The 25,809-nt window shown below is 41.1% G+C and overlaps 1 protein-coding gene across 3 annotated transcripts in view; it reads right to left on the bottom strand.

Annotated features, from left to right (window-relative positions):
- STK38 (serine/threonine kinase 38) overlaps positions 1-23,611 on the bottom strand; it is a 33,333-nt gene extending 9,722 nt beyond the window's left edge. Inside the window, exons 1-11 of one of the 3 annotated variants that reach the window (XM_084852965.1) lie at positions 23,430-23,611; positions 21,690-21,825; positions 13,637-13,688; positions 13,384-13,506; positions 12,437-12,520; positions 8,322-8,445; positions 7,281-7,435; positions 3,882-3,984; positions 1,876-1,937; positions 723-840; positions 373-496 (exon numbers count right to left, since the gene is read on the bottom strand). In XM_084852965.1, the coding sequence (XP_084709091.1) occupies positions 373-496; positions 723-840; positions 1,876-1,937; positions 3,882-3,984; positions 7,281-7,435; positions 8,322-8,445; positions 12,437-12,520; positions 13,384-13,506; positions 13,637-13,688; positions 21,690-21,825; positions 23,430-23,493 (1,145 nt within the window). In that variant the 5' untranslated portion in view covers positions 23,494-23,611. Of the gene's footprint in view, positions 1-372; positions 497-722; positions 841-1,875; positions 1,938-3,881; positions 3,985-7,280; positions 7,436-8,321; positions 8,446-12,436; positions 12,521-13,383; positions 13,507-13,636; positions 13,689-21,689; positions 21,826-23,290 lie in introns of all 3 variants that reach the window. The other 2 variants (XM_084852966.1, XM_084852967.1) reach the window with 2 other exon arrangements.
- Between the last annotated feature and the right edge of the window lie 2,198 nt (positions 23,612-25,809).

Raw genomic sequence — 25,809 nt, 5'->3', positions numbered from 1 at the left:
TCTATGATTCTATGACCAAAGGCGTTATCTAGTCCAGCATTGTGTTTGCACAGTTGCCAACCAGATGCCTTTGGGAAGCCCACAAGCAGGACATGAGTACAACAGCACCTTCCTAGCTGTTTTCCACAGCAATTGGAATTCAGAGGCATGCTGCCTCTGGTACTGCAGGTAATATATAACCATCGTGACTAGCAGCCATTGATAGCTTTATCCTCCATGAATTTGTTCATGAAGTGGCAATGGTGGTGTGATTGACTGAAGGGTAAACCAAACCAATGCAGATTGAATGTTGAGAAATTCCATAATCTGCATCATGAAAACACAAGCGTCAAGTTACATCATGCTTCAAGATGTATTGATAGGAGCAGATACCTTAGAATAAGATCTTTGGCTCTCTCGGAGATTGGAACTTCTGGAGGAAATATTAGGGTCTCTTTCCAGTTCATCACTTTCTTGTATGTTTCTTGAGGAGTCTCTGAACAGAAAGGGGGGTAACCTGTGGAATAAGTTATGGAAACCATAGTCAGTGATTAATGAAGGCTATACCTAGCTATCATCTCCCACCCCCATAAAACTCTGCTTTAGGGTCAAACACAACTGAAAATAAAAATCATGACAAGGAAGTGTATCTAATGGAACATACTACTTAGAAGTGAAGGGAGGGACAGAGACCCATAAGCATATTATATTTTTATTCTTAGACATAATGCGTTGCTTCCTACCAATTAGCATCTCATACATGATGACCCCAAGTGACCACCAGTCACAAAGCTTATTGTAGCCTGTCTGCATGAAGACTTCCGGAGCAATATAATCTGGAGTTCCCACAGTAGAGAAGGCCTGAAATCAACAACATTTGTTACAGTTTCAGAAGTATCTTTCCTGTGAAGACAAGGCTTAAATATACAGGGAAAAATATGCAAGACAAACTGCTTCTGAAATAACCATCCATGAACATGCTTGGAAACCAATTTGTGTGCCCCCATATTTCAGAATGCAGGAAAATGGTACTGATAACATGGCCATAAAACAAAGCTTCATTATGCCCCTCTTCCTGACATTAAATTATTCTTTGAATGATTTAAGTTTTATGTTTTAACGTGTTTGATCATATTAATCAAGAGAAGCACAAAATTAATATGGAACTCTTTATGGGATCAGTAGTGATGTGAAGATGTAGGGGAGAAAAACAGAAAAATGTAACCATCTCCCCTCCCTTTTGGGGGGTGCGACTGGAAATGCATTTGGGGGATGTTAACAATACGTCTTTGGAATTATTCTTTCAAAGTAAATGAAGTGCTTTTTAAAGCATTGTTTCACAATACTGCCAATTTATACTACTGCAAATCCCATTGATGCAAGATTCAAAGAGCATAACTTGAATTAAACTTGCATTTAATTCAGAATAGGGTTACTATGATACTTGCAGCCTGATCCCATGTATGACCAGATCAGAAGCAAGTCTTACCAAGTTCAGTGGAGCTTATACCCAGGTAAGCATGTGTAGGAGGAGGATACTACTGAACATTCAACCTTATTATACTGTTTAACTGCATATTCATTTTATTACTCCTTGATCATATTATGTTTATTTTCTACGTTTTTCTGTAAAAATTTTGTTTCTGTTCCTGGAGGTTAAATGCTGCGATCTATACAGAGTTTATAAACTGAAATAAAAAGTTCCTTTTGTTTATTACAATACTGACAGCTTCTACTTCCAATTCCCCTGCTCCCCATTTTTATTTTCCGAACTGGGAAACAACCTGTGGTACACTTAGGCCTATGCCCATTTACCTGGAAGTAAGCCCCGCTGAGCACAGTGACACGTCTGGTCTAAACAAACATAACATGATCTCTATATAGAGTAATACCTACCAATTGCCGTCTGTTTCTTTTCCAAGTTTCTGCTTTCCTTTTGGAGTTCATATTCTGAAAAGCTGAAGATCAAAGACAAACAGATACTTAATTTCATTTTAGTGGCTTTGTTTTATTGATATGTTGGAGAGGTCCAGTTTTGTACATCTCTTCTGAGCTCTAGTTACCTCCATCTCCACCCCCACTCAATACCAAAGAATACATGAGAGAAAGAGAAAGAATAGGATAGTGTAGAAAAAAGGGTTGCATGTAAATGGTGCCAAGATGCGAGTTAAGCATTCATTAGTACACACTTCCAAAAATGGCTCCACTTTACTCTAGTAGGCAAATATCATGCCTTCCATTTTTGCAAAAGTATTGATTTTGGCCAGTAGTCAGTACTGCTCTTGCAGCTTATATTTTCTTTTGAAAAAAACCATACAACTGGAATATCTTAGACTGAGGAGGTTAAATGTAAAAGTTAGTTTCAGTACTACTCAAGTGCAACAGAGAGACATGCAGACCCATACCAGGATTATCTGGAGTAAGGCCCCTGAAGGAAGAACCAGCACACAACCAGCCCTACAGCTCCCTCTCAAAAATATCCCTTCACCACCTCCTGCATGCACACACGTCACTTTATTTTATTATTACTGTGGGCCTCCTACCAAGACATTCCAGGGACTAGATGCATGGGATGCTAATCCACGGTCATGCCCCCTTCCTCTGACCATCAGTCATTTGGTGGTTCCCCAGCATTTGAGAAGGAGCTTTAAGTGAAAATATGCTGGTATTTTGGCTCCTTTGGCTTTCACCACTGGAATGGAGCCACCAAGAGCTTCTCCAAAATGGAATTCAGACCTCTGGCTGAAAGAGGTTCTGCACACCTGCCATATAATCACCACAATCATCCATGGAGCACATATGGGTTATCTTGTACTAGTTTATGTGCCCCTACTACCAAAGCTCTTCAGTGTGCTCAGTTCTCAAAATTATGAATGTGTATGACTCCACTAGCCAATAGCATAGACTTCCCATCTTACCAAGAAACACTATTTTGCCTAGAAATTTGACCATAGTTCACAGGCGATGGTGCACAGTAAACAAGGCTTTTCAATCAGAACAAGTCATTTGATAAAGAATATTTTCAGCCTTAACTGTCGAGATTAACTGAGACCATACAAATGTAAGTAGGTGGAAAAGGAATGGAAGCAGGATCACTCCATCGGCTCTGATGAGACCCCAGGGCACTGGGTTCCTCCTTCAATAATTTCCATTCAAACTAGTTAGAGCTGGCCCTACCATTAGGCAAAGTGAGACACCTACCTCAAGTGGCAGATGCTAGAGTGTTAGGGGGAGCAGTGGTGAGATGTTTCAGCTATGGGGCGGTATAGAAATGTAATAAATAAAATAAAAATGTTGTAGGACAGAGGTGTGTGTCATGTGTCCTCCTCTATGCTCCCAAAACTAGCCCACTTTTCTCGGGTGCAGTCGAAGATGCTGGCCCACTGCTAGTGCTGAAATAAGATTCAACTGCCAGTCTGGTTGGCTTTAGTAGAGAGAATAGGAGGGGGCACCATCTAACCCTTTGCCTCTGACAGCAAAATGTCTTTAGCCGGCCCTGAAGACGGTCATTATCAGAACACTGTAACTTTAAGAACTTGTGCCTAAGTTTGCTTGTTTTACTCTTCCTTCCTCATCCTTTATTCCTTTTGTGTCATGCCTTTTAGACTGTAAGCCTGCAGGTGGGAACTGCTATTTATCTGATGTAGGCCACTTTTTGGCTGAAGAACACAGTAAAACTGCTTTAAATAAATAGAAGTCACAGAGGAAAGAAAAACAAGTTCCTCTCATCACACATTCCTCCAAGAAGGTTGAATAGTGAATGGAAAGTGAACAAAAAGTTGTCTTGAGGAGACTAATCTGCCACACACCAGTATTTTGGGTGATTATGGGAAACAGCCTTTACCCCAGATTTTGTTATTAAGTTTCCAAGAGCATGTAGATACAGGTATAACATAACTTACTGAAATCACTAGGAAGACTGTGGCTCAAATTTCTATAGAATTCTGTTCTATGTGCTTTCTTTAGTCCAGTGCACAGACCAAAGTCTGATAGCTTCACATGGCCCTACAGATCAAGAAAAACAACAATCAAAAACAAATAGAAATAAAGCAGTACACTGGAGGGACATTAAATGTTTCACCATATATATTATATGGCATCTGATCTTTTCCATGTGGAACTTTATTTGAAATAAAGTAAAAAAAATAGAAACAATAAAAAAGAATACATACTAGAGTAAAATCATTGAAGAAATACAGAAACTCAGTTATTATAATTCATAGTATACAATGGATATGCTAATAGGGCAGCTGGAGTAAGACAGCCCAAGGAGAAGCTTACTATCTAATAAAAGATTGGACATACAAGTTACATGGCATATTTAAGGTGTGGGTGCATATGTCAGTCAGAAAAAAATAAAGGCATCTGTACTTGACTGGAACTTTATTAGGACTTTCACACAGGAAATAAATGGAAACCATGGGGCTATAATTAAAAAAGATACTTTCAGGAAGTTAGAATTTTTTGCTTGCTGCACTTGCTGAGTAAATTTGTACATAATCATATGTCTCCCAAATTTTAAACAATTCCCTGCAGTTTAGTTGGTTGCTTTGGAAACTTCTGATTATATGCTACATTCAACTTTGTTCTTTCTCTCCCTATATTGGAAGAATGATATATAGCCCAAATAATGAGAGTGAAATACAAGAACTCTTAAAAAAAAATTTCCCCATAGGATTGCACTCCTGAATCCACCGACAGAGCAATGGGAAGGATCAGATCAACCAATTTAGTCATCATTAAGTGGGAGGGGGGTATTGGTGTAAAGGGATGTAGTGAGTTTGTTAGTGAGCAATAAAATAGACTTCACAGCATTCCTATATGCTGATGGTAGCGACCTAGAGACCTGTGTAGTTTGGCCTAGCTGGCAGCTTTAAAGTTAATTAAGTAGTCCTCTCACACGGGCTGGCAATTTACAGATTTCACTTTTGAGCTGTTCTGGCCAGCTGATGTCCTCACCCTGCTTGAGCAGAGATAGGTTTCACTTCCCCTCAGAAAGAGAGCGCCCCCCCTCCCAAATGGGCAGAGGTAGCCTGTCACTCCTGAATTAAGCTGAGAGAGACTTATAAATGTAGCCCGCTGTCTTTGCTCTTGCTCCAAGGGGTAATAACACGCGTTACCAGCCTGGACAAACTTGTGGCCATAGGAATGACTTGTCTATCTACGGGACCCAGATAGACTCTCAGCTATGACAGCTTCATTGGCCAATGAGAGGTGTGACCTTTCTTTGCATTTTTATTCTACATCCATTTTCTATCAATAAATATCATCCTTTGGCACAAGTGGCTTAGTTTCATCTTGGCAATCCAAAAGAATCTAATTTGGCTGGGACCTGACAGAATCAGGACCTCAGATCAATACCGGAGGGTATCTCCTAACTTCAGTCAGCTGTAAGTATTGGCTTATTACTTACAACTCAGCAAGGTACACATAAAGCAGATTAGAAACAATAAGTAAGGTTAAGATGGTTCCCCACCCCACGCCCCTTTTAGGGCATATTATTATGGATTAATTGGAATTATAATCTCCAAACACAATGTCAGAGGGAAAACACGGTTAATTTTCTAGTATTAATCCCTAACGCGATAGGAGTAAAGACCTGCACTTTTATAGGATGATGGTAAGGGAGGCTGAATGTTCTCAGCAATTATTAGCTGATGTCACTTGACTTTCTGCAAGACCAAAATATGTAGTCCCTGAGAGGAAAAAGCCAATCAATAAGTAGCACTTCATTACAGCCAGATTCTAGACACTCAACTCTCAAGACTAAGGCTAGTTCACACACACATGCTTAATTCCTTTCTGTACATCGCACGTGCATGGAAGAATCTGTAAGCTACACTGCACAGGGACATAACTGGCACTCATTGCCACGATTATGGCTGCACTTTCCCCACAACCACAAGGATCACTGAGGCTCTCTGTGCACCACCCTCAACACATTAGTTGTCTTCATGCAGACATCTACCCATGGAGAAAATAAGCAGGGCCTATATTTGTGGAGAAAGGTGGATTCTCTGAAGAAATTAGGAACAGGGGGAATTAAAAAAACTTTAGTAGGGATAGAATGTCATATTAGAAATGAATGTGGAGAGTGCTGTACTAATTAAACCAGTGGTCTATCCAACAAGCATCCTTTCTCTGACAGCAAGCATCCAGATCTTTTTGGTTAAAGTGAACAGAAGAACGCATGGATCCATTTGTTCCATCCCAGCTTTTAACAATGAATCAGTTTGGGACACTGATGGATAGTTTTTTTAAGTAACTTTTGAAATGTTTCCTGAAAATACTATGCTGGAATTAAATATAATTACTTTGAAGAAAAGATCTACTAAATTCGTGCTGGTTATGATTTGAGGCTTTTCCCTGAAAAATCCACATATATTTTCATTTTCAGCAAATAATGGGCAACGGGCAAATAAAATGACTGAATATGACCAATCTGCAGAAAGCCCTTCATTTCATTCAGATTCTTGGGCCATTACACAGAGAGAAAGTTTGGTGTTCGATATGGTGTATGAATGCAGCTATTCACTCAAGGCAGGTATGGGGAACGTGTGGCCCTCCAGATGTTAGTGGACTGCAACTCCCATCAGCCCTAGCCACCATAGCCAGTGGTGAGGGATGATGGGAGCTGCAGTCCAACAACATCTGAAGGGCCACAAGTTCCCCTTGAGAAGGTATTTTGAGAACATGTAAAAGAGGCATCAGAACAAAACTTCAAACTTGCAACCAAAATAGTATCTAACTGTTATGAATCTTCTTCAGTGACCAAAGCCTGAACTCTGGTTCATATATTTTAAAATCCCATGTACAAAATAGCCCTATATGGAAGCCCACAAGTTCTCTCTCCACGGGGAGGGGTAGAACACATCTGTGTGGAATCTCATGGGGACTGGATGTTGGCAGAGTTACTGCCTTCCCCCAGCTGATACATTACTGCATTGCTATGACAACGTCTCTGAATAGAAGATTCTCAAACATATGAAGCAGGGCTGAATAACAGGATCAATTCATATAACTACTTAGTAATTCTCTTCTACTTCAAGCCTTTAGAGTAGAGGCGAAGAACCTGTGACCCTCCAAATGTTGTTGAACTCCAAATTCCATCAGTCCCAGCCAGAATGGCCAGTGGTCAGTGATTATGGAAGTTGTAGTCTATCATCATCTGGAAGGCCACAGGTTCCTCACCCTGCCTTATAGTTTCAAACTATATAATTAATGCTATAACATAGCAAGATACTGAATTTCTACTAGGGAGTACTAACTAGATAATGCCAACTAGCAAAGAATACTCATACCTTACTGTCCAAGAGAAGATTATCTGGCTTGATATCACGATGAATGAAACCCAGCTGATGAATTGAATCTATAGCTAGTACAGTCTCTGCTATATAAAACTGAGTCTCTTCTTCTGTTAGAGTATCTTTTTTCATCAATAATGTCATCATATCACCTATATGTACAGATAACAGGAAGTGAAGTTGCATGCAGCTCTTCTGTAATGTTAACTTTAGTAGTTATTTTTGCGGAGCCTAAATTCTAAGATGAACTTACTGTATTCTGTTCAGAATCATTCCCCAGAACAATTTCATTTACTTCCTAAGTACAGTTTGTTCCCAATACAGGCAAGGAAATAACTTCATAGACTGAATTACTTTATGTCCTGAAAAGTTTTCATGGATTACTTCAGGATGCCTTAGATGAAATCAGTACAGGTTTGGGGAAAGTTTGCAGTTGCTAGTAAGGATATCTGAATTAGACTACACTAGATGCTCATCTCATCATAATTATATCAGCCTGTGATAGCAGAATGACCTTCTGAATATGCCATTAATTTCACCAGCCCTATTAAAATGTTTTCTTCAAGTTAATACCATGCTTCTAATTACAGTGTAAGCAAATACAATTTTATCCAACTTCTGCACAAGCAGCCTCAATTTATTTCTGCTGCTAGAAAGTAAAAAGATTAGAAAATGGAAGTCTGGTTACAGCTCTGAAAAGGTAGTTATCGAGCAGGAAAGAGGGCAGGACATTTGAGCTAAAACACTCGTGCTTTAATTTCCTTCTCCTCCCTCAAACACACATGGACACCTTGACAAATATTATACAGCAAAATTATCAATCTCAGTGAAACTCCTTGCACAAGGAAGTTTCATATGGGCTTCTCGTGTAGATTTGCTGACCACAGATCAAACTAATCTTCATTCTGCAAGGTACTAAGCAGCTATTAGAACACACTGCTCAGAATCAGAACCCATAGACTGAAACAGTCACATGTACAAGTAATATTAGGTGACATTACAAAACAAAAGGAGCAACCTGTTATTTTAAATAATTACCTCCAGGTAGGAACTCCATGATTAGGTAGAGGTTTAGCTTATCCTGAAAGCTATAGAACATTTTTACAACCCACAAACTGTCTGCCTCTACTAGAATGTCACGCTCTGCTCGAATATGGCCAACCTGAAGGATATATAAATGCATGGTTTTAATAAAAGTTTGTAAGTAAAGATATATTTTCACATATTTGCAAATGGCGTTCAGGACTCACTAGACTCCTAGACAGCAACTAAGTTTTAACACTGGTTATGTTTTGGATTCAGCAAGGGCTGCGCACCACCCAGTCACATTCAAGAGTTTCAAGATAAAAACAATGGGCTCTTTAGCCCCCCTCTACCCACGTGTGAACAACATTTCTCTTAATATTTTTTAAGAAGAATTTTATTATCAGGAAAATCAAAAACCAAAAACATAGCAGTAAAGACCCCTGGAAACAGTCCCTTAACGACTGGGTCACAACGGGCTATTACAAGATACAGAATTAACACACTAAAAAAAAGAGAAAAATAGTAATAAGTATGCTGTAAAATCTTCATTTAGGGTGCAATCCTATGGCTGCTAGTCAGCGGCTAGACAGCCATAGGATAGGTCAGTTCCCGGGAACCGACCTCCAAGCCTGTGCTCTGAGGTCAGTTCCTTGAGAACTGACCTCCACACCCTCCTGTGCTGTCCCACAGACAGCGCAGATTGGCCCTGCACTCCACGCTCGTAAGAGCAGCACGGAGCAACAAAAACGGGGAATTCCTGGGGGTGGGGTGGGGTGTGCGGAAGTGCCTTTCCGACACTTCCTATGCAACACCTGGCCTTGCTCCGACTTCCCATGGCTAGACAGCCGAAATCAGCTGTCTTGCCACAAATGCAGGGCGGCTGAAGTGTGGAGAAGATCCCCTCCTGCCCTGCATTGGACAGGTGGTCACCTCTGAGTTCAGAGGCAGCCGCCTATCCTGATAGGATTGCGCCTTTAGTTGTTATAATGTCCAAATGCTCAGAGCAGAAGCAGGCATATATTGTTGTAAATCCGGTTGTGATACATGTTGAATAAAACTCAACCATATAGCATAAGATGCAAGCGGTTCTGTCTTTTCTTGAATCAAAAGTCATATATTATTTTTTCTGATATCACCACTATGTATTTTGATACCATGCAGGTAAATTCAAGTTATCCACTTTTTTCCACTGCTGTGTGATTATCTGACAATTAACATTTTTCTTAAATGAAAGATTGGCAGATCCCTTATCATGCACAACCACTCAATTAAGTGGGCCAATTTAATCCTCACAGCAGCCATGGTGAAGCTGCCAAAAATATTTACCTGTACAGAAGCTCCACATGGCTGGCATAATATTTAAAATTCACTTGAACAGAGCACTCCCCTCCGCCACCCCGCGAAATTCTCCCCAGATGGACCCTACCTGCCGTCGGCCAGTCTGGTCTGTCCGCTGCCCCAGTCTGCGGCTGCAAATGGCATCTGGCATAGCAGACGCCATTTGCATCCCTGCTTTAGCCATGATAGGCTATGTAAAGATTTACGTAGCCTATCATGGCAAACAGCAGGGATGCAAATGGCGTCCCCTACGCTGGATGCCATTTGCAGCCGCAGACCGGCAGCGGATAGAAGTCCAGCTGCGGACGGGCCCGGCCAGCAGCTCCGTGGACTCGCCGCAGAGCGAAGTCGGCTGGGGAGGATTCCGAGGGGAGGGATGGATTGCCTCCCCCACACCCCCCGTGGACACCCCGGAACGGTAAGTGGATTTCGTAGACCCCTACTCTAGAGCCACAAAGGCCATTGTGAGAACAGAAAATGGTGGACTGCTGGGGAGGTCTTTCTTTGTACCCATTAAAACTTTAGTGGTTAGCCTTTTGTGGTTAAGATTTATAGCCTCTGTGCCCTTCTACTTTCATATCTGTCCTGTATCATGCTGATGTGTACTAGTTTGGATGACTAGGGCATCAACACGACTGTCAGCCACAGTGGCAGGCAAATCTCCTATAGTAATCAGGACTCTATCTGAATCCATATCCTCTATGGGCAGATTCTAACACATCCTACACCGTTAGAGAGGTAAGGAGGCCTTAGGCACCACTTCATGGTGGCTCCAGTGCTTCCTGGAGGGCAGATTCCACAAGTGGTGCTGGAGGACTCTTACTCAATACATTGGCCTTTACTGTTCTACAGGGTTTGCTTCTGTCCTCTACGCTATTAAACATCTGTGCGAAAGCATTGGGACAGATCATCCATACATCTGGAATTGGCTACTGGTCTCAGGCTGGGGTGGTTGTAGAAGTTCTGAAATGTTGCCTGATGATAGGCTAGCTGTAGGTGAACAAGCTGACACAGTGAGCAACCAGTTCCAGATGGGGCTGCACTCCCCTTGGAAGATCAGGTTTGCTGTTTTAGGATGCTTTTGAACCTGGCTTTACTGTGGATAAAATACTTAACTGCTAGCTGTGGCCACAAATGCTGTTACTCAGCTTTGGCTGGTACAGCAACTGTGCCCATTCCTGGGGCAGTCAGATCTAGAGTTGTATCCAATGTTAGCCCTAATTACAGCATACCCATTGAAATGCATGGCACTTAAGTTAGTCATGATTAACTTCAGCCCCATTCATTTCAGTGGGTCTACTCTACGTAGGACTAACACGGGATATAGCCCCTAGCCTCTGTAACACATGCACTAATTATATAAATGGAGCTGCCCTTGAAAATTGTTCAGAATTTCAGTTAGTGCAGAATGCTGCTGCGGTTTTGATTGGCACTAGATTTCAGAACTACATTATCCCGTTGCTATACCAGCTGCACTAACTGAATTAATTTCACAAACAGACCAACAATGTTCTGGTTAGTACCTTTAAAGCCATCAGCAACCTAGGACCAAGTTACATAATGGATTGCTTTTTTTCAATGTGAGTCTGCCCACTCTCAGATCTGGAAAGGCCCTTTTGTGAATTCTGTTATCTTTTTTGTGTAATAGCACTCAGCATGTGTCAGAAACCTTGCCCCAGAAACTGGATCATCTCCTACACTGCCCATTTTCTGTTTGAAAACTTTTCCAACAAGCTTTTGATCCTTCTGCTTCTTCAGTTTGCTTTTAGTTACAAGCTTATTAGTGATCATTGCTGATTTTTTTGTATTTTTATTGATACTGTCATTAATTTTAATTAAGTTGTTTTTATATTTTGTTAGCCACTTTTGCATCTCCCTTTTGGAGGGGGAAAGCAGGATATAAATACAAAAATAAGTAAGTACTGCTGGTGTGCAAATTCTGCATCCACATGAGCGAGCAAAGAGCCTTAAACAATAAACAGCTGGAGCACCTACTCAGGTATGTACTTTCCAACAACTTTTATGTTGCCTGCATGTTTGAATCAGCTGTGCTTGGTCCTGCAACTCAGGGGCTAACTTCCGTTTGCATGTGTTCATTCACAGGAGTCAAAGCTGAGATGATTAATGAGAGAATTCTGGACTTCATTTGCCCTCTACAGCACAGTGTACACATTTGAACACTCATGGAACTTTGGACTATTCAACTTTTGATGTTTAGAACTCTAATGTGAGACTTACAGCACAATTCTATGCGAATTTTCAGCAAACAAGTCCCACTAAATTCAATAAGACTTACTCTCAAGTAAGTGTGCATAGGGTTGCACTTGTATTGTAAATATCAAGTGTTAATGATATTTAACTAAAGATTGAGAGCTGGATGCAGGTTCAAAAAGTCTCACCAACAAGCATACATTTTTGATGCTAAAATCCAAAATGAAAGTTACCAGAATTATTACTCAATCCACTTGTCCATTACCAAGAGGGATTATTTTCCTAGGATTCCTTATCTTACAGGATTCCAATTATTCCCCCAAAATGGTAATTCAAAATATCCTATAATCTGTCTAAAGCAGGGATGGGAAACCTGTGGTCCCCCACATGTTACGGGACTACAACTGTCATCATCCCTGACCATTGGCCATGCTGCCTGGGGCTGATGAGAGTTGGAGTTAAACTACATCTGGAGGTTCCCCCTGATCTAAAGGCACCAGCAAGAAGGAAGAACTCCACCATTAATCAACATCAAGAGTAAGAATGTGCTAGCATTACCATTTGGAATCCGTATTTACCTGCTCTTTTTCAAGCATGTCTGCTTTGCGTAGGATTTTCATTGCATACACATGCCCAGTGTCTTTCTTCTGAACAAGCCGCACCTAGAAGTTGAGCATAGACAATGGGTCCATTAAGACCCCTTTCAGCTGTTCGGTTTTTCTGAGTTAAGACCTAACAGTTATGGGAGGGAGCATGTATTAGAAAGATAGCAGCACTACTCTTTGCAGTATAGCTAAAAGACAGTGCCTTCTGCCTCTATATTAGCGTAGCACAGCTATCTTTAACTGCCAAGGAGAGCAATGATCTCTGACAACAGGCATTTAGTGGATTACTATTTTTCTTCCCTGTTATCTCTCATAATTAGTTACGGTAAGAGATACTGGGAGTACATATCACCAAGGCAGGCTTGCAATGCATCTGAAATATTTGGATAATATGCATGGATAAAGAGGAATGCTATTGCTATAGAACTACAGTGCAATGGGGCAACTTGGAGTGGGTGCAAAAACAGTAGATTAACAGAGTTAGAAGTTTGGGGAAACCAACATTATACTGTTCGTTGATTTTCAGAGAAGCTAATAGGATGCTGCCTACTGATGTTCAGAACGTTATCTGAATATTGTAAATAACTTCTATATCCTATATGCAGTTAAAAGAGAAATGCTAGAGAGCTCAACCTCAGACTGCACTTCATTTGGTAAACTGTGCAGTGTTAAGCACGCATCATTGCCCAGTTGTCCATTTCTTTAAGAAGATGTACTAAACTGCTAACATTTATGTAATGCACACACTGAAAGTAAACTATGCAGGGGGAGATTTTTTTTTACAGGATAAGATGTTTCTCTTACTCTAATTGGGCAACTGACTGATGGGTGAGAGGGGTAAAAGTTGGTTGTCTATGCTTTCTCAGTGGACTTTTCAAGTCATCAGTCTGTGTAATAATGTTACTCTCTTGGGCTCTTACCTCTCCAAATGCTCCTCTACCTATTACTTTTAAAGACTCAAAATCTTCCAATCCAAGTCTTGTTCTTTTTAGGCGCAGAAATTCCGTTTCCTTTCTGGCATGTGCCGATCTCCTCATTCTTTTCTAGTTGTTTTTCAAAAGGAAAAAAAACATAGTTTTGTAATACATTCAACAACTAAACCCTAGTCATTCACAGCAAACATATCCGACAAGAAACCTCCTCCAAGCAAACATGTTTTAGCACATGCACTACCTCTTCATCTTTTAAGCCTTCTTCTTCCATCACTTTTTCTAGCTTCTTTTGTCTGAAAAAAATAAAGTTTTCAAAATAAGTCTCCATAAATTAGTGTGTGCATGCCTTCAATCTGAGCACCAAATAAAGCTGTCCAGAAAAAAGTCTAGGAATTCGGATTTGCAATGTCAGGGCTCCCTTCTCAGCAAACACACTGGTCAAGACAAACACTTCTCATAAGTTTAAACATTTAAACTTATGTGAAATGAGATTGCCCATATTGTGCTTTTTATACGGCACTAGTTAAGTACATTAAAATCATTTGTCTTTTGTCCAATGAAGAGCACAAAACAGAAGAGAACTGCAATTAATTTTGATCATTTATAACAAATGTATGAACAGCAATGTGATTACAGAATTAACAATTTCTGGAAAGTATCAAACATGATTTAGGTTAACCACCAAACCTTGCTGTTTTGGTCAAGATGGGGCTGTGGTGGTGAAGAGCTTGCAGGAGGCAGCTGGCAAGAGTTACAGAGGCTACACTGCCATAGCCCATCTAAGACCCAATCCACAGTGCATCACAACTGCATCATACTACAGGGTGATCACTGCAATGCAAGGTGTAGGAAGAGCTACAGTTCTATTGTATATATAATGATAGGGCTATAAAATCTACATTTAAAAACATAACAGAATTATGGAAGCAGAAGAATAAGAATGCCATTACATAGATAAAATGAAATTTGGAACAATATCAGAGCTTCTCAGACTATATAATAAATATTTCTATTGCTATGAAAAGAATTGTTAAGACATCAAAGATGGCCACAGCTGGAGATGTAATACTAGTCTACCATGCACCTCCTTGCCTTGGATGAATAGCAAGCATCTGACGCAAATGGGTAACTTTAAGAAGCTACACACACACAGCATATGCAGCTTTAAAACAGCACTGCAGCATTTGCTAACTGCCTACCCTGGCTCTTTAAAGCCAGGAAAGGCCAGCAGAAGAGCACCACATTTCCCTATTGCGATGGAAGATGACTGCAGCAGAATCATGGTTTTGTATGCTGTCTCACATGGCCCTTTAAGTGCCACAATCCTCCTTCCTACCAGGAAAATGCTATAGTGGAAGCAACAAGCAGCGAGAGGAAGGAAGGGGTGAGTGAGTAGATGCTTGCTCTCCTCCCCAGCAGGAGCTAGGGATCATACCAACTGCTATTTCCAATACTGGAATATTATGTGGGGATGTCTAGTTCTAGAGAATTACAAAATCCCTCTCATGTAAAGGCTCGGGATGGAATAATGAGGCTGACAAAGAATTCTCTTTTAGGAAAGAATTCACAAGAATCTCAACATGTTTTCGCCCCATACTAAACTGCATGGCTTATTCATTGCAGTAGTCTGAATTTTTCACCTTTAAATGAACATGTCAAAATCACCTCCAGTACGGTACACCTTGCTCATATACAGTCATTTAGGGCACAACCCTATGGGGATAGGTGGCCACCTCCGAACTTGGAGGCCACAGCCTATCCAATGCAGAGCAGGAAAAGCAAGGAGGGGATCGTTCCCTCAACACTTCTCCTGCCCTGCATTTGCAGCTAGACAGATGATTTCGGCTGTCTAGCAGTGGAAAGGTGGAGCGGGGGAGGAGGCTGCCGGACGATACATAGGATGTGTCGTACTGGCATTTCCGCCTTCCCCGCCCCAGAACACCCTGTTTTGGCTGCTCCGTGCTCCTCTTCCAAGCACGGGGCCATTCCATGTGAGGGGGGAAAGGTTGGTTCCCAGAAAACCACATATCCTATGGCTGTCTAGCCACTGACTAGCAGCCATAGGATTGCTCCCTCCGTAGATATTGATCTAATTTGTTAGAGAGGTTGTAGAGAATCCTATCCCAGTTCAGAAGTTAATTTAGAGCACTGGTCTTCAATTGATGGTTTAGGACCACAATCGGTGGATTGCACCCTGACCAAAGATGGGTCACACTAGCAACAGCACCACCATTTTCTTTTTTCTTCTGTTAAGTAAAAAGAAAAAGGAGAGAATATAAGAAAGAAAGAAAAAGACAGCCATCTGGTATAAAGATGAATCTAGTGTTGAAAGCTGGAATAAAAGTTGAGCCCCATATCAGAAAATAATAGATTAAATACTACTGCACAAGAGGACCTTCATGCACTTTCCAATAACCACTTCAAGAAGTAAGCCTCTCCAGTTAAAGAAGCAAAACTCTTCAGGTTTCCCCCCCTCCAAATTAACTATTGCTTCAATACCTAATACAGAGTAGGCTTCATTACAGTCCATTACTATGCTTCATCTTCTGGGTACAAATAAAATTTAAGAATATTTATATACTACTTCCCATTTTAAAAAGCCCAAAGTGGTTTACAACAAATTACACAATACATCATTATAAAAGCACAACATTTAGACAAGGTAATGGTTGGGAAAAGCCAGGGTAAACAAGTACGTTTTCAATAATCATCAAAAGCACATGATAATTGGTGCTTGGTATATCACAGAGGGGAGGTCGTTCCAGAGGGAGGGTGCTACCACAGAGAAGGTCCATTGCCATATTGCTGCCAGATGGAACACTGTAGGACGTGGCATGACAACAAGGTCTCCTCTGAAGATCATAGTGATCGAACAGGTCTATATAGGAGGAGACAATCTTTCAGGTAACCTGGTCCTAAATTCCTGTATAAACACATAAAATCCTACCTCCACATAACTGTGTACCTCAATTTCAATTTTATAGTGCAAGTCTGAATTCCTTTAAGAAGTTAGAAGATCTGCTGTTTGATCTACTATTCAGAAGCCAGGGGTAAGCAGACACAGCAATGTTTAATATTTTGATGCACAAAAATGGAACAATTTTAACTTTTATTTTAATTGGACATTCAGAACTTTTCTTTAAATTGTTAAATTTCATATACAACAGTGCAATCCATTGCATACTTATTCAGAAGTCAGTACCAAAGTTCAATAAGGTGTACTCCCAACTAAATGTGCATGGGATTGCAGCCTAGGTCACAGATTCTTTAATTCCACAATAGATCTTGCAGAACTAGGAATAAATCTATTTGCAATATGTTAGTACTGTGGTCATAAAAGACTACACAAAATGTTTCTCTTTTCCTAGTCAATATACAGTAGCCATGGCAACTCAACCCCCTAGACCAAGCATCCCCAAACTTTTTCGGTCTGTGGGCACATTTGGAATTTTGTGGGCACGTTCACAAAATAGCTGTCATGGTGAGCATGGCCATTCACAAAACTCTTATTTCCCAGAAGGCAAGTTGGTGAGGCCAAAAGAAAAGTAATATGTCCAAGAACCTAAGTACAAGCCAGAGGTGTGGTCTGAACTCAAAAACACAAAATTACTTCTGAACCCACTTTTCCGCTCCACCAACCCCCATTTCACAAAAGACAAAGAGATAAGTAACTTGGCCAAGAAACTTGAGTACAAGACAGATGTGAAGTGAGCCCTAAATGCCACAAACCACAACACAATACCCATTTCACAGAAGGCAAACCGGTGATGCTCAGAGAAATACATACACAAAACCAGGCAAAACTCAGACCATACCAAAGCAAGCAAACAAGCCAGCAGCTAACACACACCAAAAACAGGCAACACACACAGAACAAAATACCCCCCTCACTCCATGCCACTCCCTCTAGCCCCCCAAGATGTTGTCCTCTAGCCTACCTTTTTTTTTCTTTTTTGAAGCTGGAATGCTTCAAAAAGAAGTCTTGGGCTCCAGTCACCCATCATTTTTATTTTCTAAGAATGCCCCGGGACCCACATGCGGCATAGAGGCATTCTTGGAAATAAAGGTGGTACTCAAGGCCACCACATTGCTTTGCAACACACCAGACTCCCAGTTTAAAAAATGGAGGGGCAGGGACCCTGGAAGGCGCTATGGGAGATGTCTGCAGGCACCATGTTGCGGATCCCAGCCCTACACTAAGAGGAACAACAACTTAGAATATGCACCATAATGTGGGTCATGATTACAGAAAAATCTAGATACTTCTGCAACTACATTGACATAATGGGAGTCTCTACATTTTGCACAATTTATTTCTAGCAAAGCATGGCCAAGAAGTTTGTTTACTATATTCGGCATTCTCTACAAGCATGATCTTTTTCAGATCCCAGTTCAGCACTGACAAATGTGAGCTCTCATTCTCCACATACTAATGGAGAAAGGTCAGAGGAAATGCATCTTACAATTTTTGAAACAGTGTTACAAATAGGTCTACAAGTTAGTATATCACAAAAAGTATTATTAGCCTGCCAGCCTAGTAGCATTACTCCTTAAGTAATTACTGGCCTTAAAAAGAAGGGGGGAGGGAGGGAAGGGGGGAGGGAGGAGAGAGAAAGAAAGAAAGAAAGAAAACACACCAATCCTTAACTCACAGCAAACAATAGCTAGCTACGCAAGACCATTCTAATAATTCTGACATGAACATCTATTTCTTAGCTAGACAGCTAGAAAACCTGCTTCAAGTTCCCACTAAGTTGTGTGCATTACTTATAACTATACAATATATTGTAGTTCTTCCCTAGTTCAAGCGTCAACTCACAAGCTTTTGTGCTAAAGGGGGCAAGACACACTCAATGCTACAAGGGCCACATTTGGAGATTATCTGGTCAGAAGGCAGCTATAAAGTTTACTCCTTATATTATGGGAAGGAGTTAGAAAGAGAAGTTACAAAATCTTTTTCCAGAAAGGTATGCTCTATTTCTTGCAGGAAAAATCTGAGCAATTATGATTCCTAAAAGCCACTGATAATTCCATGTTATGCTTGGAGTGTTAACTTAGACCCAAGATGCTCAGGTACAAATCTCCAGCCACAAAGCTCACCGGGTGACTGGGGGAAGCCAGTCTTTGCCAGCCTCTCTCAAATTTGTTGAAAATAAAATGGTGGGTGGATATGGGAAAACCATATATACTATTCTGTGCTATTTGGAGAAAGAGCAGAGCAAACATAAGTGAAAGCATCAAAGATATGTAGGAAGATGACAATCTTATGCAATTAGTTCTTTTGCAATATCATCTTCCGGCTACCTTTGCAACTACTGGGAACAGATATTTGAGTCCTCTTTGACTGAAAGACGGTGTGTGGCTATTCATAGAGATCTCACAAATGTACAGTAGTAATAGAGGGCAGACACTTGAAAGGCAGAGACTAGCATATGCCAATAAATACCCTGCCAACCCTAACCATGCCTGTTTGACAATTCAAATTTTAATAGTTAACTTATCTAGTCTTACACTGACAAGACTGTGTGCGTATACAGCTAACTCTCATTAGTGAAAGAATGGAAGTTGTAGCCCAGGGAGATTGTAGGAATAAGCTGTAGAACTTAAAAGCAGCCAAGGTGCACGAGAAGACAGTAACTTCATACACGATCATAGCTACAGTTGTATTGCATGGCAGAAAATATATATGCAAAGTGCATATATTTCCTCTGGCAAGGACAACATTTTCAGTAAATATTTAACACCCCAATTATTCTAATAGGAAACTTAAGTCTGTCTGTAACAAGTACTAATTTAAATTAACTACGGAGCCATATGTAAGGTGGAAAGAATTCAGCTATTTAAAGTGTAAGGATCAAGTGTTATGTCATCAGGGATGTAAAAAATCTGCATTGCATGTTCACAAATACACCATGGAGTGTAGATCCTGTCACCTAATATAGAATCCAGCAGCTTGAAAAGAATCTGGAGAACCTCATACAGTGCCAGCTCCAGGTTTTAGAGAGACTTTGACAAAACAACCAATGTCCCCCCCCCCCCCCCGGTCTACCTTCACACCATCATTGTCGAGAGTTGCTATTGCATCCCCATCACTGCTAGCACTTGTTTGCTTAACAGGCAGAGAGACAGGGAGCAAGTAAGCAGTGGCATCTACTGCTTCTTCTCACCATTACTGTTGACTGGGCCAGAGCAAGATTCAGGTGAAGCAGGTTGCAATGGTGAACAGGAACACTTCCAGGGTACTCTTGTCAGTGGGCCCCTGCTGTCAGCCCTAATCTCATCTGGTATTTCAATATAAAATATTTTGTTTTGCCTATATATCTTTAAGATGAGAGGGAGACCATCTTGGGAATCCTAGAATCAGACCAAGTCTGTACCCTTAAGTCTATGTCTCTTCATTTCTACCCACTACCAAGTCACATTTTAATCACAAGACTCAACTCTTCCCAAGTCAATTACAAAGAAAAAAATGGACACGCAAACATTCTATTCTACAGAAAACTAAGTCTGAAAGTCCCAGTTGTATATCTATACAAACTTGGTTCTTGCCTTGAAAGCCTTATACAGCTTGGGTCTTTATTATATTAAGGAACATCTCCTCCTGTACAATTCCCTTCCCACTCTGCATCTGAGACCTTTTGATTAGATTCTGCTCCAAATTCCATCTTATATGGAGAATGGACGAGCTTCAGCTAGGACATGGCCTTCTCAGTAGCAGTACCTTTCAGGAGAGTTCTATACAGCCTCCTTCCGGCTATCTTTTGAAAAACACTAAAAAACTATTTCAAAAAGCCTTTGGGAACTGTTGATTGAGATCTTGACCAGCTACCAATAAACCTTATTGTACTCCTATCTTTAATTGTACTGATGTTTCAGTGTTCAGTTGTTTGCATTAATTTGCATAGTTTTATTTTGCTGATGGTTTTGTTAGCTTTTATAAGTTGTGAACCACTGTGGAAATGGTATATCAGCAGTACTGGGGGGGGGGGTTAAGTACAGTATGTAAGTAAAATAAATAGATGCAAGTTCGCATAACCTATTCCCAAGGCATTACTTGGGATTTTCTCACAGAATTCAAAAGCCCTTCTTCATTATCAGAATTAAAGAGCACACCACATTAACTTTCCTGGAACCTACAAATAATTAATTGATTCTACAATAAAGGCTAGTATTTATGATACTGCCATCTGGTGCAGGATTAATATTCCATATCTCCTAACCATGGTTAAACATGCTGTTCCCATTCTCCTAAGGGATTGAAAAGTGACATCTTACTTAAATGGCTTGGAGCATGGGTACCTTACCAAATAACAAATAACTCCTCCCACACGAAGGGAAACAGTATTAAGATCTCCCTTAGAGGCCCTTCTCTGGGTCTTCCCCCACAACTTCACTGGTGAAGCAAGTAGTAGCCAGGGATAGAGCCTATACAATTATGATGGCCAGCTTTGAAATACTTTCCTCAAAGACAGCCCTAGCACCAAGTGTGGTATCTTTTTGACACCCAGGTGAACACTTTTTCATAGCCCAAGCTTTACAGATATTCTTGACCTATTCATTTTAATCTCCATCTTAACACCGAATGTGCTTCTCTATTTTTGTTGCACAATTTTACCATTTTCTATTGTTTTGTTAAGTAAAGTTTCTGTAAGCCATCTAGAGTTCTTCTGGACTGAAGAGTGAGATATGTATTCACTATCCCAAATTTTGTATTCACTATTCTAAATTTTACAAATAAATCTGTAATGCAATACTTGTTTTCATGCATTTTTCAAATTGTTGCCAAGCTCCTTGATCACTACCTGTAGCAGAAAACAGCTGATACATTTTATAAATAAATACGAAATACATTTTATAAGTAAATACAAAATACAATATTTTAAAAGGAATGAAGTCCAGAAGAGGCAATAAAATGTGTTTGGAAAGCCTGGTTTTTATTATCATGCTCAATAGAGCCAAGTTTGTTTCGCAATACAAACTGTGTTTATACTGGACACATTGAAATCAAAAGAAAATATTAAGCGAAAGAGAGAAAAACAACTTTTATTCCAGGAAAATGCTTTTAATAGTTTTCATCAAGCAACTGCAACAGAGCAGCCTTGATTAAAATGCACAACCAGAGGATAGTGTGGTAGCTGAGAAATATTATGGTAACATAACTACATTGTTTTCAGGGCATTCCGTAAACTGAAAGTGCTACAAAGAACTGTCTACCAGGATAAGACACTGTTTTTTTTAATCTTGAGATTAAGAAACCAGCACTTTTCCCATATTGATACAGCTGGGATTTTTACCTCATTTCCCGTTCTTCATGTTGTGCTATCAGATTACTGTAGAAGTTTTCTAGCGTCACTTTTGTCATTGTAACTCGTTCCTTAGTATGGTTGCTCATAGAAGAGCAAGGTGCTGGACCGGTCATCGCCATGATTACTAGGGAAGTGGAATAAGAAAAAAAAATTTTTTCACAATATAACCCTTGAAACAAGAATTCTAAGCTATGTGATTACTTCAATTTTTAAAAGGGTGGAACCAGGTTAAACAAAGCTATGCAAAAATGCAATATGATCACAAGCAGTCATCCAAACTGGAAGCTACAGAGAGAGTAGCATACCACAAAGTTACAAAACAATTTTATGTTAGTGACTTCCTGTTTTTGTACATACATTATGAACATGGAAGAAAGAAATGTGATAAGTAGCATGCCTCCAAATTACATTTTCAGGATGTATTACAAATATTACGAGTCTCGTAATTTAAAGTATCACCAATATGGTTTAAACAAAAGTATTTCTATTTCAAAATATTTAGAAAAATACTGCAAGCCCCATTTGTTTCAATGGAACTTGCTTATACCTAAGTATTGCCAGTTTTGCAAACCAATCCTATGGAGGCTTACTTGGAATTAACTCCCAATGATTCCAACAGGGCTTATATAGGACTGTAGCCTAAGAATTAATTTGCCTTTAATAACAGCAGAAATAAAGCTCCTGAGCTTATTTTCATGCTGCTCCTCCACACAGCAACTAGCCAACCTAGAATCACCTACTGATTACAACTGTGGAAAACTAAAGTGAATGCATGATATCCAGCTGCTTTTAAAGTCTGCCCAATTTAATTCGAATTTCTCCCCAAATGAATCGAACAAGAGCTAGAAGAACGCTTCAAGAACTGCTATATGGAACCTTAGGTTTGCAAGGCTCTTTAAACACAATAATTTAAAATGGTACGCCTTTTCCTTGAAGAATTTACATCGGATAACAGAATTTCTCCCAGCAACTGCAGCTCCTGCTGGGCAGTGGAAAGTTCCAATAAGAAGAAGAATACCCAGAACAATAACAAGAAACGATGTCACTACGTGAATTCAAAACAGTTTTCCCTATGCAGACAGAATGCTATAACCATGGCAGCCTAAGGCTACAATCCCACGCACACTTGCTTGGGAATAACTCCCAGTGAAGTCAGTGGGACTTATTTCTGAGCAAACAGGCATGAATGAGATGGGGCTGCACGGCCCATTTCCCACATAAAAAGTTCTGAGCAAAAGCAACAAGAGACGAGCAGGTGGTACAGAGAAAGAGGAGGAAAGGAAGAGCCAGGAGAGGCAGCCCGCCCCACTAAAAACCTAGCCGGAGCGTGGTAACGAGGAGGGGAGAGGCGAGCAAAAGGCTCAAAGGAAGGACCAGGCGACTTTAATCCCCGCTACCCACCGCCCTGCGTGGATGTGACAAGACCGCCTACCTGGGCAGCAAAGCCGGGGGGGGGGGTAGGATTGAGACCAGGGCACTATGGAAACAGAGGGAAGGGTCTCAGTCTGAGGGGGCAGAACTTTTTTTTGAAGGGGGGGGATACAAATAATGCTGGAGGGAGAGACAGAGCCGGGGCGGGAGTCACTTACCAGCCCCCCCCCTTCCTACCAGGTTAGGGGAGTAGCCTCGCAGCCTAATTCCTTCTCAGGCCCCAAACACGAGAGAGAAAGTAGTTCCCAGAGGCCTGGCCCCGCCCCTCCTCCTCCAGCTCCTCTTCATCCCCCTCACCCAAAGAAAAGCCGGAGCCTGCGACGGGACGTACGCCAACTAGAAACTCTGCTATAACCCGCATGCGCGAAGGCTCTTTCCTCCTAGGCTCCACCCTCTTCAGGGGGCGAGGCTTGATTGATGCTCCGTTTCTTGTCGGTAGCTCAAAGAGGCGGGGATGCTTTACTTTGTTTAGCCGGCGGCAATACGCATGCGCCAGCCGCTTTTCTGCGAGCGAGCGGGTGCGTGTCTGTCGAATGTTTTTTTCGTCGTATGAGGAAGCAGGAAAGCGCGCGATCCTGCGTGTGTTTACGGTGAAGCAAGCCCCACTTTGTTCGATGGCGCTTACTTCCAAGTAAGTGTGAGTAGGCTTGCAACTTTAGGATAACTCAGAAGTTGTTGCATTTTATTTGGACTTACTCCCCGGTAAGACTGCAGCCCTAATTGTAGCTATTGCGCTTAGGATTGCATTGTATGGGTGTTTAGGACAGCAGTCTGATCCTATGTGTATTTACTCAGAAGTAAATAATGGTGCGCACAATGAGACAGCGCAGTCCCATAAATGTCTACTCAGAAGTAAGCCCCTTTGAATTCATTGACGCTTACTCCAAGGTCAGTCGCCATAGGATTGCAGCCCTACTTCAAAGTAAGCATGTATAGGACTTTAACTTTTTGAAGGATGAATCCTAGCGAGTGTTCTTGCAATCCACGGGTCACCTACAGATTACATTATTATGATTATTAATTTTGGCAGCTGGGAGATGAGAGCTCCATCCCATTGTTACTATTTTGTCTGTCAAGAAAAAAAAATCAGTCCACCTCCTACTAATCTTACTTTACAGCTGAAGCATGCAGTGGGCTTTTTTCCACCTTTCTAGTAGTAAGAAACATATACAAATACAAGCTGTGGCAGTTTTTATCAGATCATACCCAGAGGGAGCAATCCTATGTGAAGAGGATCTTCTCTGCGCTCCGGCCACCCTGTATTCACACTTGGACAGCCGATTTCAGCTGTCTAGACATGGGACTTAGGAACTGGAGGGGAGACTGGACGACGCATAGGAAGCGTTGTACCAGCACTTCCACACTCCCCACCCCTTTTTTGCCCTACTCCACACTACTCATCTGAGCATGGAGTCCAGCGATGATCTGCGCTGCCTACGAGGTGGCAGGGTAGGGGGTGGGGAGGCGTTTTTCCAGGAACTGACCTTGGTGCATGGGCTCCAAGGCTGGTTCCTGGAAACCGAACAATCGTATGGCCATCTAGCCTCTGTCTAGCAGCCATAGGATTGTGCCCTAAAGGTACAAACCTATACATGTTTAGACAGAAAAAAAGTTCTACAACTCCCAGCATGCATTGTAGGACTTTTTTCTGCCTAAACATGTATAGGATTGCATCCTAAACTGTTCAAAAATAATGAAGTAACACTGTAAGAACAACAGCATGCCAGGTGCATCTGGCACACATTTTTATGGATTAGAATCTAGTTTGCTATATATGGTGGGCGCTAATTCACAAAATTGATGCCAAAAAAAATCTGTTAGGGTGCAATCCTGTGCATGTTTAGACAGAAAAAAGTCCTACAATTCCCAGCATTCCTCAGCCAGCATGGCTGGCTATGGAATGCTAGGAGTTGTAGGACTTTTTTCTGTCTAAACATACATAGGATTGTGCCCTAATCTTTAAGGTGCCACAGGAGACTTGAGGTTTTTTCTGCAACAGACTAATATGGGTACATCATCCAGTTCATTAAAACACAATTTGGCATCTCTGGAAGAACAAAGGACAGCAGTTCACTTCAGTAGTTCTCTTTGTCAGACAGACACATTGTCTATGGTCAATGGAAGGAGTTGTCCAATCAACAGAAGACTTACATGCCATTGGTCCTAGTCAGTAGATACTAACCTTGTGAGGAATCTTAGATGAAGAATCCAGTTCTACTTCTAAATCTGTCTGGCCTCTAGTCATTCACTTGTGTGAGCTGAAGAAAAAGAGGCAGTAAACCAGGGCTGTTGAGCCTCAGGCCCATGAGCCAAATCTGGCCCACCTGAGGTCCCAGTCTGGCCCTCTGGAGTTCTCCAGTTGTCTATTCCTCCTTCTTCCTCACCACCAATCATTTGGTTGTTTCCTGGCTTTTCTGCAATTTTTCTCTATTCTAAAAGGTTGAAATGCCTCTCTTAAGGCTTATTTACTGGTAGCAAGAGCTTTAAATTGAAATCTGCTGGCATTTTTGGTATTTCTGGAATTTTGGCCTGTCCCTTCTGCCTTCAGTCCCAGCCCCTGCTGGAATGTGATCCCCAAGAGCTCCAAAACTGAATTTGGGCTGAAAGAGGTTCAACTGCCCTGCACTAAACTATCCTGTCAAACCTTGATTCTTAGCTGGCTGATTCTCATGTTACA

Source organism: Heloderma suspectum, chromosome 4 (genome assembly GCF_057233095.1).
Source record: "Heloderma suspectum isolate Gila_16-S chromosome 4, 16-S_ref, whole genome shotgun sequence".
In the NCBI taxonomy this organism is placed as follows: Eukaryota; Metazoa; Chordata; class Lepidosauria; order Squamata; family Helodermatidae; genus Heloderma; species Heloderma suspectum.
Note: the sequence above shows the minus strand (reverse complement) of the source record. Positions and strands in the feature narration are given on the sequence as shown.